Source organism: Ptychodera flava, chromosome 7 (assembly GCF_041260155.1).
Source record: "Ptychodera flava strain L36383 chromosome 7, AS_Pfla_20210202, whole genome shotgun sequence".
NCBI classification, from domain to species: Eukaryota; Metazoa; Hemichordata; class Enteropneusta; family Ptychoderidae; genus Ptychodera; species Ptychodera flava.
Window position 1 is genome coordinate 5039493 of NC_091934.1, and position 14474 is coordinate 5053966.

The window sequence follows — 14474 nt, forward strand, 5'->3', positions numbered from 1 at the left end:
GTTTTTAAAGAATAAGAGAAATCGACTCAGAGAAAAAACGGATTCCCACCTTCGGCTGTATTCGTAAGCACTCGTATATAATCGACAAAAATAAAGATGGCTGCGACCATGATGTATCCCGGCGAGATGGCACATTCAGTGAATGCAGCGAGTTCTGGTACGGAAGATTGGCTTTCAGCCGAGCATATGACAGGAGTAAGTTGCTTCTAACTGTTTTTAATATTGCACTGTTTCATGCCGTACTTTCCGACTCATTATTTATGTTTCGGGATCTGATTAAAGTATAGTGCCAGTGTATCTGTCATGCCATGGTGACTTGCGAAAATGTGCATCTTGAAGTTGAATAACGAACACTGTAAAATGGTGATGAACAACTAGATCGATTGATTGCATCTTCCATATCTATTGAGATGTACAGCGAGCTAGCCAGTTTAAATGTGTTAATACTTTCAATTTGATAAACAAAAGCGGTAAGGCCAGGTGCACGGGCTGCACTGCACTGGTACCTGCAATAGACTTGATTATAAATTTGTATACCTTGGTGAGGATTTAGGGAAATTTTGTGCAGTAGTAGATGAAATATGAAGTTTTCTTGGTGACTGTTATATGCAACCCAATTGTAGTGTGCCAGTTTTTCCTTGTCTTACATAGAGAAATGAAAAAGTAAAAAAAGATAGTGCTAGTTCATGTTCACATCACAATAGTCAGTTAATTTTGCAGTCAGGCTGAAAACTTCTATTAAGTACAGTATAGTAAATGGGCTATATCTATCTATCTATCTATCTATCTATCTATCTATCTATATATATATATATATATATATATATATATATATATATATATATATATATATATATATATATGCATATTTTTAAAGGATTAATCACAGTTGGACTGTGGTTAAAATTATGTATTTACTCTCTCAAAAGGTCTGATTTTGGTTATCTAAAATACCAATGAATGACAAAATAGTTTACCTGTTTTACAAAGTTGTAGAAGATGCAGAGCAATTTTACATAGCTATTTCGTTATGTTCCTTACAGACCTCTATCATGGCAGTAGAATTTGATGGTGGTGTTGTTATTGGAGCAGACTCAAGGACAACCACAGGGTAAGATAGCATTATCACTACATGGTATGGAAAGCTGCATTGCTGTAGTATTTCAAAGGACTGTTCACATTCATACAGTAATGGTAACTTGTAAAAATTTTAGATTTTTTCTGCCAAGAATGATCAGATAACATAATGATGACAGTGGGAACGTCAATGCTGGCATGGTAACTATTGATATACTGGTAATTTATTCATGCTTTGTCACTGACATGGTACATGATATAGTCAATGAGAAAAGCCATTCACAAATTAAATTCTTCCATCGTAGTTCCCTGTGTAGAGATTCAATCACATGCCATTGCCAAGAGTAGACATGGGGAAAATATACAAAGGTGTAGTTAAACAGATACAGCAATAGCACTCTCTTTTTTTCTACACTAACTAGAGCATACATAGCCAACAGAGTCACTGATAAGCTGACACCAATCCATGATCGCATATACTGTTGTCGATCTGGCTCTGCTGCTGCTACTCAGGCTGTTGCAGACATTGTGTCGTACAACCTTAGTTTTCACAGGTATGTGGTCTTACTTGTAACCAGAATTTATACCATGGGACAGAACAAGTTGCAAATGCTTTCATGTTTATATAACTTTAGGAAATGTACTGTAAACACTTGATTGCATTATGAAGCAATTACTGCATCTGTGAAAATCCAGATTGTTTGTAAATTCTTTTATGAATATAAACAAGCAAATGTAAAATGGACATACCAATGACAGTGGTGTTCATGTACAACGTGTTAGAATGATACTGGGTCATGTTCAACTCGGGCCACGTAGATTTTCTCTTCATTTATACAAGTAGCAAATGAAACTACAGTATTAAAGACTTCAGGTTAATCACTCTCAAAATTGTTGAAAATAAAATTAATTATAGTGACCCAAATTACTCTAGATGTTTTACAAGTCATTCATATTGAAGATTAAGTAGTGCAAGTTTATGCTTTTAATCATATGTTGCAAATGTAAAATGTCACTCCCATATTTCAAGTATTAATGGTCAGTCACATGGCACTATTTGACCGATGAAAGTGTCTTAAGTTGTTGATTTGCATATGGCATCATAATGGTACACATTCATATTGTACAAGCTGTTGCATGGAAGATTTTTGTACATTTGTGATGCAAACTTTTATAGAAAATTGTCTTTGATGCAAAAGTATCCTCAAAATTGCTTGAAGTGACCAGTTAATAAGATCCTGAGTCAGCAACTGTGACAGTAAAATTCAATGAAAACGTTGTCCAGGAATGTCTATCAGCCCTTCTTATAACTCGAGATTACCGATGTGTCTACAACATGAAACTGATAAATTAAGATCCAGCTGCAGTACAAGTCTGTGTAAAAACTTTCTATGTAATAACTTTTTGTCTCACAAATTAGTACAATGATTAAGTTGTGAGTGTCGATGTGCAATTTGGGTATAATTTTTTTGGCTTGCTTGACTTCACAGCATAGAAATGGGCGAGGAACCACTGGTGAAGACTGCAGCCAATTTGTTCAGAGAAATGTGTTACAATTACAGAGATGAGCTGACAGCTGGTATTATATGTGCAGGCTGGGATGAAAGAGCAGGAGGACAAGTAAGTATACCTACAGTAAACATGCCATGATGGACAAATGATTTTATTTTGCCAATTGTCTGATGAGATAACAATGACAGACTAAACCATGAAATCAGTGACAGCTTGACAAGAAACGAGTGTGAAGTTTTTCAAGTAAGATTTAGATTTAGTGATGGCCACTTGACCCTCATTTGTGATATCATGCTTATCCAACATGATAGTAGAAATGATACCACTGCTGAAAGGAAGACAGCAGTACTAAAGCTGTCTTTAAGAAAACCATAGACCTTAAAAACGGAAGGACAGGCAACTAGCTATTTTCTTTCATGTAATCCTGGTTATAATCCGTGAAAAACTTGAACACTCATTAACATAAACAAACGTAACTGTTTATCTCTCGTATCGCAAGCTCACGGAAATTCCCGTGATTTGAGAGACTTGTCAGACGCGAGATTATGTTAATCACTACAACATTGCGATCAGCGCATGCTCAAGCTTTCGCGTCTAATTTCAAAGTGTCGTGTTGTAAACAACAATGGCCGATTGAGTCGGAGACGCGTGAATTTAGTCCTAGTTTTACAAATGTACGTATGACTTCCTCCCAAAAATACTAGTTCAATCCACGAAATAAGACACGTAGAAACGTACATTAGCACTGTCATGCATTATTATTACAACAGAGAAACATGAGACGGTACAAAAAATTACTCAGAGGAAACGCACAAAATGTCGTGTTGTAAACAACAATGGCCAACTGAGTCGGAGACAGCGTGAATAGTTCTAGTTTTACAAATGTACGCATGACTTCCTCCTAAAAATACTAGTTCAATCCACGAAATAAGACACGTAGAAACGTACATTAGCACTGTCATGCATTATTAAGAGGGTAAAAAAATTACTTAGTTGAAACGCACAAAAAGATCGTCCATCAACAGCAATCATGATGGCCGATCGAGCTGGAGATGCCTGCACGTGAATTTGGTACAAATTTGGTGAATTCGGTACAAGTTTTACAATGTAAACATGATTTGCCCCGCAAAATACTAGTCAGTTGACGAAATACCTAACGTTGAAACGTTTACTATCATTGACATGCATTATCATTACAGCAGAGAAATATGACAGGGTATGAAATTTTCAGTTGAAACATGAAGTCGCTTCGTAAACAACAATGGCCGATCGGGCTGAAGACGCACGAATTTTTAAAAATACTACAGTGCCGAAGTGCAAGAAGTACATAATGAAGTAAAAGAAAGTTTACAGCATTACACATGAATCAGAATAAACGGAAGAGTTATCAGGGGTGTACAATGATTAGATTGCAAAATTAACTTTGCCGACTCGATCATGAATTGACAGGAATTACAAAAAACAACAACAATAAATATACCTAATAGTGACTCATCTGTCGAAAATGGTAGCAAAATTGTCTTTAAAAATCAATGGGTAATACAGTGCTTGAAAACAACTTGAATTAGACCCCGGAACAGAACGCGACTTGACTCAACAGCACAGGTATAGCGTCTTCTGTGTAGCTCCAGTGCTGCCAAGACGTCACTGTGTCATCACGTGACGTGTTTTGCGTTTACATAACTGCGCAGAGGATTATAACCCAGATCGTACGGGTAGACACGCAAGTTTCTTTGTCTTTTCTGGCAGTTGCCTGTCCTTCCGTTTTTAAGGTCTATGAGAAAACGCAATTTGTGATTTCTCCTTGCATTTTCCTATTTACAGGTGTACACAATACCTCTAGGGGGTATGTTACTCAGACAACCATTTTCCATTGGTGGTTCTGGTAGCACATATATTTATGGTTATGTTGATTCTACATTCAAAAAAGGCATGACGAAAGAGGAATGCTTGAAATTTACCGCACATTGTAAGTATTACCACTTATACACACCATATGGCATATGACTGAACATTTTGCTTTTGTATGTAAGTCTGTTCAAAGGTATAGCCTTTGAAAGATGAAAACGAATCAGGGCTCCCGCTACCCGATCGCCAATTAGCCAAATGCGAAAGAAAGTTAAAAATGGCTACAAAAATTCCAGTTTGGCGAACATAGTGGCTAATGAATTTTTCCTGCCCAGGTGCCACCTCAATAAAAAACTACAGCTAACAATAAAAAAGTTGTTAGATGTTGAAACAGTTTACTCTCCTTCCTACAAAGTTGCAATGTATTGAAACAGTTTACTCTCCTTTCTACAAAGTTACAAGTTCCCTGGTACGTGGAGCAGACATTGTTGCTGTTCCGTCTGTGGTACATAGAGGCTTTGTTTCGCCTCCGTGAGTCCCGTTCGTCCTCCAGTCTATCTAGAAGTTTTACCTACTTTGCTAGAATCAAAATTTGGCCTGCAACTACTCAGTTTGATAGTAAAAACCGTAGTTTAAAAGGGAAATTTCACAAACGGAGCAATAATACAAGGAAGAGGAGAAAAACTGAGGTTTTCTGAAAGGTCAAGTCTAGGTCATCTCATCATGTGATGTCATGCATGAAGACCCCTTAAGTGTACAATTATGGTTCAAAAGAGCCACCTAGGGTGGGTCAATAGGTAAAAGGTATTTTTGGTGTCTTCCAATTTAAATGGCATTCAGCTTGACTGTCAGTTTTAAATTAAATTTATTAAGAGTCATTGCAAAGGAATATTGTAAACAGTAATTGCAGTAAGCATATCCATTGTCAAATCATCACATTTGTGAATTGCAATTTTGCATGTAAACATTAAAGCAACAATTCATTAAAATTGTTAATTCGGTCTATTTCAAACTGCTATAACTTATACAAGAAATTATGTGATTCTTAATTATTTTAATATTTTTGCAGATTCGACCAGTTTAATGATGTAGAAGTAAACATTACCAGACATTTCTATATGATATCAAAATATCAAGTGAAAATATATCTGTGTTAAAATGTTATCATAATCATTAAAACAATGTATACTCTCAAACAGTGAGTAATTTAAATGAACATATATTATTGTGTCTTGTTTTACAAGAGTTGTGTTTGGCCAAAACCTTTGGTCTCAAGAAAAATACTCATACTCAAAATGCTATTCAGCCTGCTTGATCACAACTGTGACATACAAGTAACACCGGGGCCAATTGTATCTACACTGCCAAGTGTGCTACTAAATGCTTTCTCCTGCACCATTTTTTTTATTCTTGTGGCTAAAACAGTTTGGTTATGGAAGACTGCATGAATTTGCCGCATGAGAGGCTTGTAGCTTATGACAAGCTATCATACTGTGAACACTAAATGAATGCCACAGAAATGTTCTATACCTGTTGTAATATACATGTACACTTCACTTTGCTACCAGATTTTTAGAATTCAATTGATACCTTATTTTATTTCTGGTGGTAAAAGTTTACCATCTGAAATGAAAAAGTATTTCTATCCTGGAAATGTCATAAAAACACAGATTATTCAATACAAACTGAACAAATGAACAAATGAACATCATACAAAACATCTTGATTTGTAAAATTAGGAACTCCTGAATGCGGAGAAAGCTGTAATTGCCACGCTTAATTGAGATCATAAACTGGCTAAAAGTTGCTCAAAGTGGCTACAAGATTTTTGATTTGGCTAATCAGTTGGCTAATCATTTTGGTGACTTAGGGGGAGCCCTGCGAATATGAATACAGACATTGTGCAAGCCATGCGTTATATTGAAGTCAGGTGATAAATTTTTGATGCTTAAAGCTGGTGACTGAATTAATTAATATGTGACTTCTGGTTGTTGTCTTTTATTCATTTCCATCACACAGTGAGCATTGAACATGTATTGTACTTGTATGTTCAAGCAAGCAATACATGTATACAAGTACATGTATTGTACAGTTTAACAATGTTCCATTCATCAAACCAAAAAGGCAGAGGAGACTCCATACTTTAACTTACATCATGCATTTATTTTGTCATTTTGTAAGGTCAAAGGGCAAGTAGTTGTGTTTGGTCATTTTCATTGTTTTGTATGTCAACTACAGTTTCTTGCTCCACTCTCCAAAGCATATTATTACATGCCTTGTATATCGAACGTCGCACGCTCCATAGGGTTCAATGGTAACTCGTCGATGACGTCGCGGGCCGCATAGTCATCATTGGACTGAAAGTGAACCGGAACTACTTTCAACTTGACAACTTTTTGATGTAAAAATGTTGAAATTTCATGTTTTGCATAGGAAATCTGATTTTTGGAAAATTTTGCAGAAAAAAATTAATAAACCGCATAACAGTAGTTTAAATGTATCATTGTGCCATTCGATGATGAAAATCGTTCCATTTTTAACGGATTTTCGTCTAAGATGGAAATAAATCATTTGATTATCATTTGCCAATAAACTTAAATATTTTGAGAGAAAAATGTGTAAGAGAGGCATGTAATAAAAACATTATAGCCCAAACATGGGACTATGTACCCTCGGGGCAGGAGACCATTTGCCTCCTTACGTTGGGCAAATGGTCACCTACCCTCGGGCTCATAGTCCCATGTTTGGGCTATAATATATATTGAGACCATATTTGGCTTGTCAACTCAACCACACATGTGTAAACTGCACTGCTATCGTTAACAAGTGAATTCTGGTGTGGACAAGAATTCAAACACAGACAATAACAGGGCATTGACACATATATTTACTATGTTGACAAGCTGAATGGTGTTTAACATGCTTTTTGAGAGTAGAACAAGAAATCTGAGTTAACATTACAAAACAAAAATAGTGAAAAACTCATCAAAAGTTACAGCTACTGTCCCTTTAGAATATTCCAATGTCAGACTGACCTTGGTTGATGACACTCTGTTTACACACTCTGTTTTTGATTTCAGCACTGGCCTTGGCAATGAATCGTGATGGTTCCAGTGGTGGCGTCATCAGACTAGCAGCGATTACAAAAGATGGCGTAGAGAGACATGTAATTCTAGGACATGAACTGCCAAGGTTCTATGAAGGATAACTTGCTCTCATAACCTATCATCTTTTGTTTATTTTTTGTCAGCCTGTGATTGGTCGAAAGATTGTCAGTTCATACCCATATGTAGCCATGTTTTCATATTTATGAAACTTGATGTAAACAAACTTAATGAGCACTTTTTTGGCAGAATGACCATGGTAAAGGCAAGTCACAGTGAAATCTGATAGATCTGTTAGTGTCTCAAAACAAATTTGTATCGTCTGCTGCCCTACTCCATAGACTATGGATACCCACATTTGCATCAGACTTTGTAACATCTATCATTATTTTCACAGTTACATGACAAACCTGGAATTCAATGGGAGTGCTGGGTTTAACCCACTGAACACTGAACCTTGTAGATGACATTATGTTCTGGTCAACTTTATGAATAATTTGTGCGCGGAGCTTTGAGTCCATTTATTTAGCTGTGTGATACACTGTGGCCACTCTCTTTTCAAACAGAGTTGAAAATGACTGACAACTTGAAAGCGTTGTGACACTAAATGTTTACAGACTATTTCAAAAGCTATGTTGCAATGTAGGGACATACACTTGATCCAAGTCATCTGTTGATACTGTCAGTATCCTGCTGAAAGTGAAAGTATAAATATTGTATCTATTCTAAGAAGAACCTGCAATTCGTGCCATTGTAGACCATCCGTCTGTCTGAGAACGTTTTCAAATAAAGTGTTCTTATTCTAGGAACTGAACTTTATTGTTCTGTGTTATTTTTATTTACCATAACCCTTGTATGAAACAGCACACGTTCTGTGTCATGCAAGGGTGTTAATACATGCACCAGCATCGCCTGATCTGTCCTAAGGCCTAGACAAGTAAAATTGGGTTGCAAGAAGGTTTGATCTAATTCAAAAACTGAATACATGAAACTCGAAAAGACTCTTCCCAGTCTCATTCTTGTCCCAAACTGTATTATACACTATCTGCATCTTGTAGTGAATGTTTTTTTCTGCCATGTCTTTTTCAAACCAAATTTTTGGCTCCTTCTAAATAATTTTGGATGATCTTTTCATTCTTGATGGAGTGATGATGTTGCCACTTTCAGACATGTCTGCTTGATTTCAGACTGTTGCAGGACGATTTTTAGTTTTGGAACAGCGCCCCCAAGTGCTCAATACTAAAATTGAATTGCATCGCCGCTCCGTATTTTTTTGTATCTTTTCAGATCCATGTTAAACTCCTTAAAGGAGAACTAGGTTTGAGCTTAAGTCTGTTTTCATGATTATAAAAGTTTTTTCATTTACAATACATTATTTCAATTCTCTAAACCCGTCATTTAACACTTATCCTTCTAGCTTCCAAGCTATTGAATATGCTCCGATGACTGGTACGCTTACAAATGTAGCCCTGTGCCTTCCACGTTCATCTACTGTGTACAGGTCAAGCTGTGATTTAAGGTAGATCGCGCCTCGGGGACAGACATTCAGACTCTCAAACTTTTACAATTCTTTTCTGATATACCACTTGTAGGGATTCATTTTAAAGCTCTTGGTAAAAGAAAACTTTTCACGGGCTTAATTTTTTGAAATTCGAAAATTTTATTTTTCTCTATAGAGTTAACATGGGGATGGCGACCATTTTGAATTTCAAATATCGGTAAATCTTGGGTAATTTGTTTCTCTTGTACCAAAATTTGCACCATGACCCCCGATTTTTATTCTTGATTTTGAAAGAAAGTGGTTGAAAGATTCCTTGAGGAAAGTTAGAGCAAAAGTTTAAGTCTTTCACTTTCGACGCGCATACTACCTTAAACCAGTACACAATAACGTATCCTTTATTAACTGACGTTGCCGTTTCAGTACTCCTAAAAATTTAAATATGATTTCCACTGACCTGTAATGCAAGGTACACATGAACAACAAGTGCTGATTTAACCTGATAATAATGCTGTATTTACAGTTATTTTTTTGGTACCTTGATTTTAATTATTTTACAAACATCGCAATCTGTAAACTAAAGTAAATTCCTAACACTACATTCCTAAAATATGTTGAGTCAGTTCTCAATAGCCATTCCATCTCATGGTAGGTTTATTGACGACGGTGGAAATTGTCTGTATGCTGCGCATAACGGATGCTTCGATGTTTATTCTCGGAACTGGCTTATTTCCCGTCCGGTTTCAATATTGTGCCTGTATGACAGGTGTCATATTACTCATCTCAGTTTGACCTGATGTCATTGACACTGAGGTCATTCACCTCGCATCCATCTACCATTTATCATAGATAAGCTTATACATACGCAGCCACTTAATCATATAGTTGGCGGGAATTGGTCTAGAACTATGTAGGTCACCGGCCTATCATACAGTGCACAGGCATAAAACTGGTAAAGACACAGACAGACTAAAACAAGAAATATTTAACAATATTGTTGGATGACGAATTGCAAACTTCTACAGGATATATAGCTTGGGTTGGATGACTATATGTAATAGACTTGACATTTTTGCATAAGAAGGGAATCCCCCTGAGACTGTCGAGAACTTTCTTCTTGAACTTCAAATGCCGACACAGCTGGCAAAACCTAGTGAAATTCTGTTTAACCGTAATTTAAAGTGACAAAGTCGCGCTTTTTTAATTTTGTTTAGTAGCTTTTTTATATGAAAAGTAGATTTGTTAATTGTTTGTCTTCGTGTCTTCGTTTAACATGGTGAAATACTAGGTCAACTATGCACACCCTTCACTCTGCTTGCAGCCAGATAAGATGAAACATTCAGTGAAACATTTTACGGTCTGTACCAAAAAATCAAGTTCGGTGCATAAGTTTCACCATGCATGGCTGAACCTACAGGGTTGCATAAAGTTAAGCTTACGTTCCAAAAACCTACAGGGTTGCATAAAGTTTGTCCCGATGTACAATTCCTATGGTCCTCATCAATCAGTACTTCAACTAATGCAATGTAATAATTCTAATGATGATGATTTTTCTTCTTTTCTCTCAAGTTAGCGACCAACAATTGTAATTTTCTTTAAATGTTAGCAGTAAATGTTAGCCTAGCAATTACAACATTTTGCAGCCGTTTCGATTTGGTAATTATAAAGGCTGTACGTAGAAAACCACAGGACAGGAGAACTTTGCTGAAACGATCAGTGACCGACTGTTTTCATAAAAGTCTCGATGGGGTTCTTCGGAAATAAATATTGCTTTCCCGCCTTTTTTAAAGATGAATGCAGACATAGTTGATATAAGTATAGTGATCCCACTCCTTCACTATCCCACTGCCGCGATCCGAATCAGGGGAGAGCTAAAGTATAGTCTTCACATTCATTCCTCTGGGAGAAGGATGGTAATTAACTGTCAATAAAACCAGACAACTCAAAAATTGTGGATGTAATTTCATGACTTTCCAACTGACGAGCGTAAAGCAGAACCAAAGGGAAGACCACACAAGCTGTGCAGTATTTACGTTCCAATAGTATGGATGGGTTTGGCTTTTACATGAAAATTTCTCTTCTGTCAAAAAATTGTATTTCATAATCGTCCATAGGAATTAAGGTATGGCACATAGACAGGTTTAGTTTAGACAGTTTGTGTTTGTGTTTGTGTTTGTGTTTGTTCTCTGTGTACCTTAGGTAGCGTTCAGTTATTATGGCCGGGGGTGGGCCGGCAAATTCTTCCAGCGCATCGGTCAAAATAAGTGAACCCCCTACCGATTGCACCAAAAAAATGATGACCCCCCCTTTTAAGATGACAAAAATTTCATGACCCCCATATTGCTTGAGTAAAGCTGCACACACCAACACCTCGGGGGAGGGGGCATGATAGAATCAAAAAAAAGATTCTCAGATTTTTTCAAATGACCCTCCTTACAAACTCACAAGGTGTTAATGTTCAAATTTTCCCTTCTGACTTGCTATAATTTTGCACAAGCATTTGTGTACAAAATTTTGATATTTGGATTTAATTGATAATCAGCTATTGACAATGTTGATTCACTATACATGGTAGCCTATGAGAAATCTTTTTCAATTAATACAAAACTATATCTATGCATTTATAGATATTTGATTTGACAGAAACTGCGATCATCCGCGTGTGTAACGATATCCAGCGTGCAATCGATGAACATCAGCAGGTTGTTCTTGTCTTACTTGACCTATCGGCCTAAAGGCCCTCGCTTGGTTCAAGTCTTATCTCCATCATCGTGTACAGTATGTCAAGATAGGAAATGCCAAATCATCCCATTTTAATCTTAATTTTGGAGTCCCACAGGGATCGGTCCTAGGACCGATTCTTTTCACATTGTATGTCGCACCATTGGAAGATCTCATATCTGAGCACGATATCAACTGCATGTTATATGCCGATGATTCGCAACTTTACTTGACTATGGTATGCTAAAAACAAACTAAAACTCAATGATAGTAAAACAGACAGTCCATTTTTCATCACGGTTTAGCAGAGCAAATCCCATTCCTTGAATTAGCATCGGTGACAGTATCATTAATTCATCTAAAATGGTACGTGACTTAGGTGTAACCCTGGATTCAGATCTAAAACTGACTTCTCATATAAACAGCATCTGCAGGTCTGCTTCAATCGCCATTCGAAAGATTGGCCAGATTCGAAAGTATCTGGACAACGCTAGTACTGCAAGGTTGGTGCATGCTTTTATTACCTCCAGGCTAGATTACTGCAATGCTATTCTCTATGGACTTCCTGACAGAGATATCCAGAAGCTCCAGCGCATACAAAACACCTGCAGCTGCAAGACTTGTTGCCAGAGTAAAGAAATACGAACACATATCGTCTGTACTCTACGATCTCCATTGGCTTCCCGCAAGGCAACGTATCATCTACAAAATTTCCCTTTTAACTTGGAAGGCATTAAATTGACAGTCTCCATCTTATTCACGGAACTAATATCACTACACAATCCAACCCGCACCGTTCGTTCAAGTTTCCACGTGTGACAACATCGAACTACGGGAACAGAGCCTTTTCTGTTGCTGCTCCAAAAATTTGGAATTCCCTTCCAGTTGATGTCAGATCTACGTATTCAATTGACTCATTTAAACGTAGACTTACCCTAGTTTAAACGTAGACTTACCCTAGTTGATTTATATAGGTTTTTAAAAATCGATTGCAATTGTGTGATTCTAATGTGTTGTCGTTTGTTTAACTGTCCATTCCATGCAGATATTTTAAATTGTCGTAACTTTTAACTTATTTTCTCATGTACAGCACATTGAGGCTGTTTTTGCATAATGCGCTTTATAAATAAATATTTATTATTTATTATTATAATTGACATAAATGTACTTAATTGGAATAGGGTTGTTACAACTGGTATGTGGACAAAAAATGATTGACTTTGGAATTTCACCAACAATGTTCATCCACTATACATGGGAGTCTATGAGAAAATTGTGAATAATTTTTTCCAATGAAAAACTTGCTATAGGCCTACTTGTGCATACACAGACGTTCAATAATTAACATAATTGTACTTGATTAGAATATGATGGTTAAAGGTGCATATTATATGTACAAGAAATCTGATTTTGGAATTTCACTGAAAAGTTCATCCACTATACATTGGAGTCTATGAGGAAACTATGAATAATTTTTTTCCAATACAAAACTATCTAAATCTGTGTATTTAGGCCTATAGACGTTTGATAATTCATTTTAAAGTACTTAGTAAGACTAGGATGGTTAAAGGTTGATGTGTGTGCAAGAAATTGGGTTTTGGAATTTCACCGAAATGTTAATTCACTATACATTTGAGTCTATGAGAAAACTATGAATAATTTTTTACAATGCTAAACTAAATTAATTTGTGCTTTTATAGGTGTTTGATAATTGATACAAATGTACTTGATTCAAATAGGGTATTCGAAAGTTCAGATATAGACAACAAGTATGATATTGGAATTTCACCTAAAAGTATAATTTCACTTTTCATGGTACTAGTAGTCTACAGGTAACTGTTAAATAATTTCCCTGACAAACTTGCTATATCTCTATTATGTAAGTAATAGAAATTGTTCATTGCCCTCTGTGAGCTCGATTTACAATAAGACAAGTCTCAGATTTGCCAAGTCAAGATGTTCATGTGACAGATAATTATACTTTTGTTCAGATTTACAGTTGAATAACTTCAGAGAATGAAATCATGCTCCGAATCATTTTTATCTCCCAGAATATTTATGAACACTGAAACTGCTTTTTGACGGGACGGATACTTATTAAAATAAAGTGACCCCCCCTCTGAGCTGTTTGAAAAATACATGACCCCCTTTTGCAGTTTTCAAATTTAAGGTGGCCCCCCGGATTTTGCCGGCCCACCCCGGCTGTAATAACTGAACACTCCCTTATAATAATTCTGAAGATCTATTCTGAAACCGACCTGTTTCACTTTCTCAAAGATCTGGAGATCCTTGGCGAAAGTACGCATGATCTATGACAAGAAACATGTCTTCCAACGTCATACGATCCTCCACTCAGCATGCAGTGTAGGTCAGGGACATATAAAGTTTCGTAGAGACGCCAGACAAAGACTCATCATTCACTTTCCGCTAAATCTTTAACGCACGGCTGTCATGATGATTGTCCAATCTGATTACGCAGAAAACAACAGCGCTAGCGTATTCTGTTTTGTATTGATTTTGGATCTTACAAAGACTGAAATACATGATTCAGTTTGTTGCTGACAGATCACAACAGTGACAAGAAGATATGCATCCACACTCTGCAATCAATACATGCAGTCTATGGACAGTGTTTACGAATACAAATCGGCATAGTTCGAAAACTTCCATATCCATGATATCTGTGTGCTCAAATGTTTATTGCGGAGTAAAGT

The 14474-nt window shown here is 36.5% G+C and overlaps 1 protein-coding gene across 1 annotated transcript; it reads left to right on the top strand.

Annotated features, from left to right (window-relative positions):
• Position 1: 1 nt before the first annotated feature.
• LOC139136623 (proteasome subunit beta type-6-like) lies at positions 2 to 8049 on the top strand. The gene is made up of 6 exons (XM_070704397.1): positions 2 to 195; positions 1044 to 1111; positions 1500 to 1631; positions 2568 to 2697; positions 4414 to 4558; positions 7518 to 8049. Exons 1-6 carry the CDS (start codon positions 97 to 99, stop codon positions 7643 to 7645), a joined length of 702 nt encoding a protein of 233 aa, XP_070560498.1. The 5' UTR covers positions 2 to 96; the 3' UTR covers positions 7646 to 8049.
• Positions 8050 to 14474: the final 6425 nt, after the last annotated feature.

What these genes read in the sequence shown, in the direction of transcription:
- LOC139136623 (XM_070704397.1), top strand. Translation starts at nt 97, where the DNA reads ATGGCTGCGACCATGATGTATCCCGGCGAGATGGCACATTCAGTGAAT. An exon ending in TACAACCTTAGTTTTCACAG is followed by an intron (nt 1,632 to 2,567) that starts GTATGTGGTCTT and finishes TTGACTTCACAG; the next exon opens with CATAGAAATGGGCGAGGAAC. An exon ending in ATGAAAGAGCAGGAGGACAA is followed by an intron (nt 2,698 to 4,413) that starts GTAAGTATACCT and finishes TCCTATTTACAG; the next exon opens with GTGTACACAATACCTCTAGG.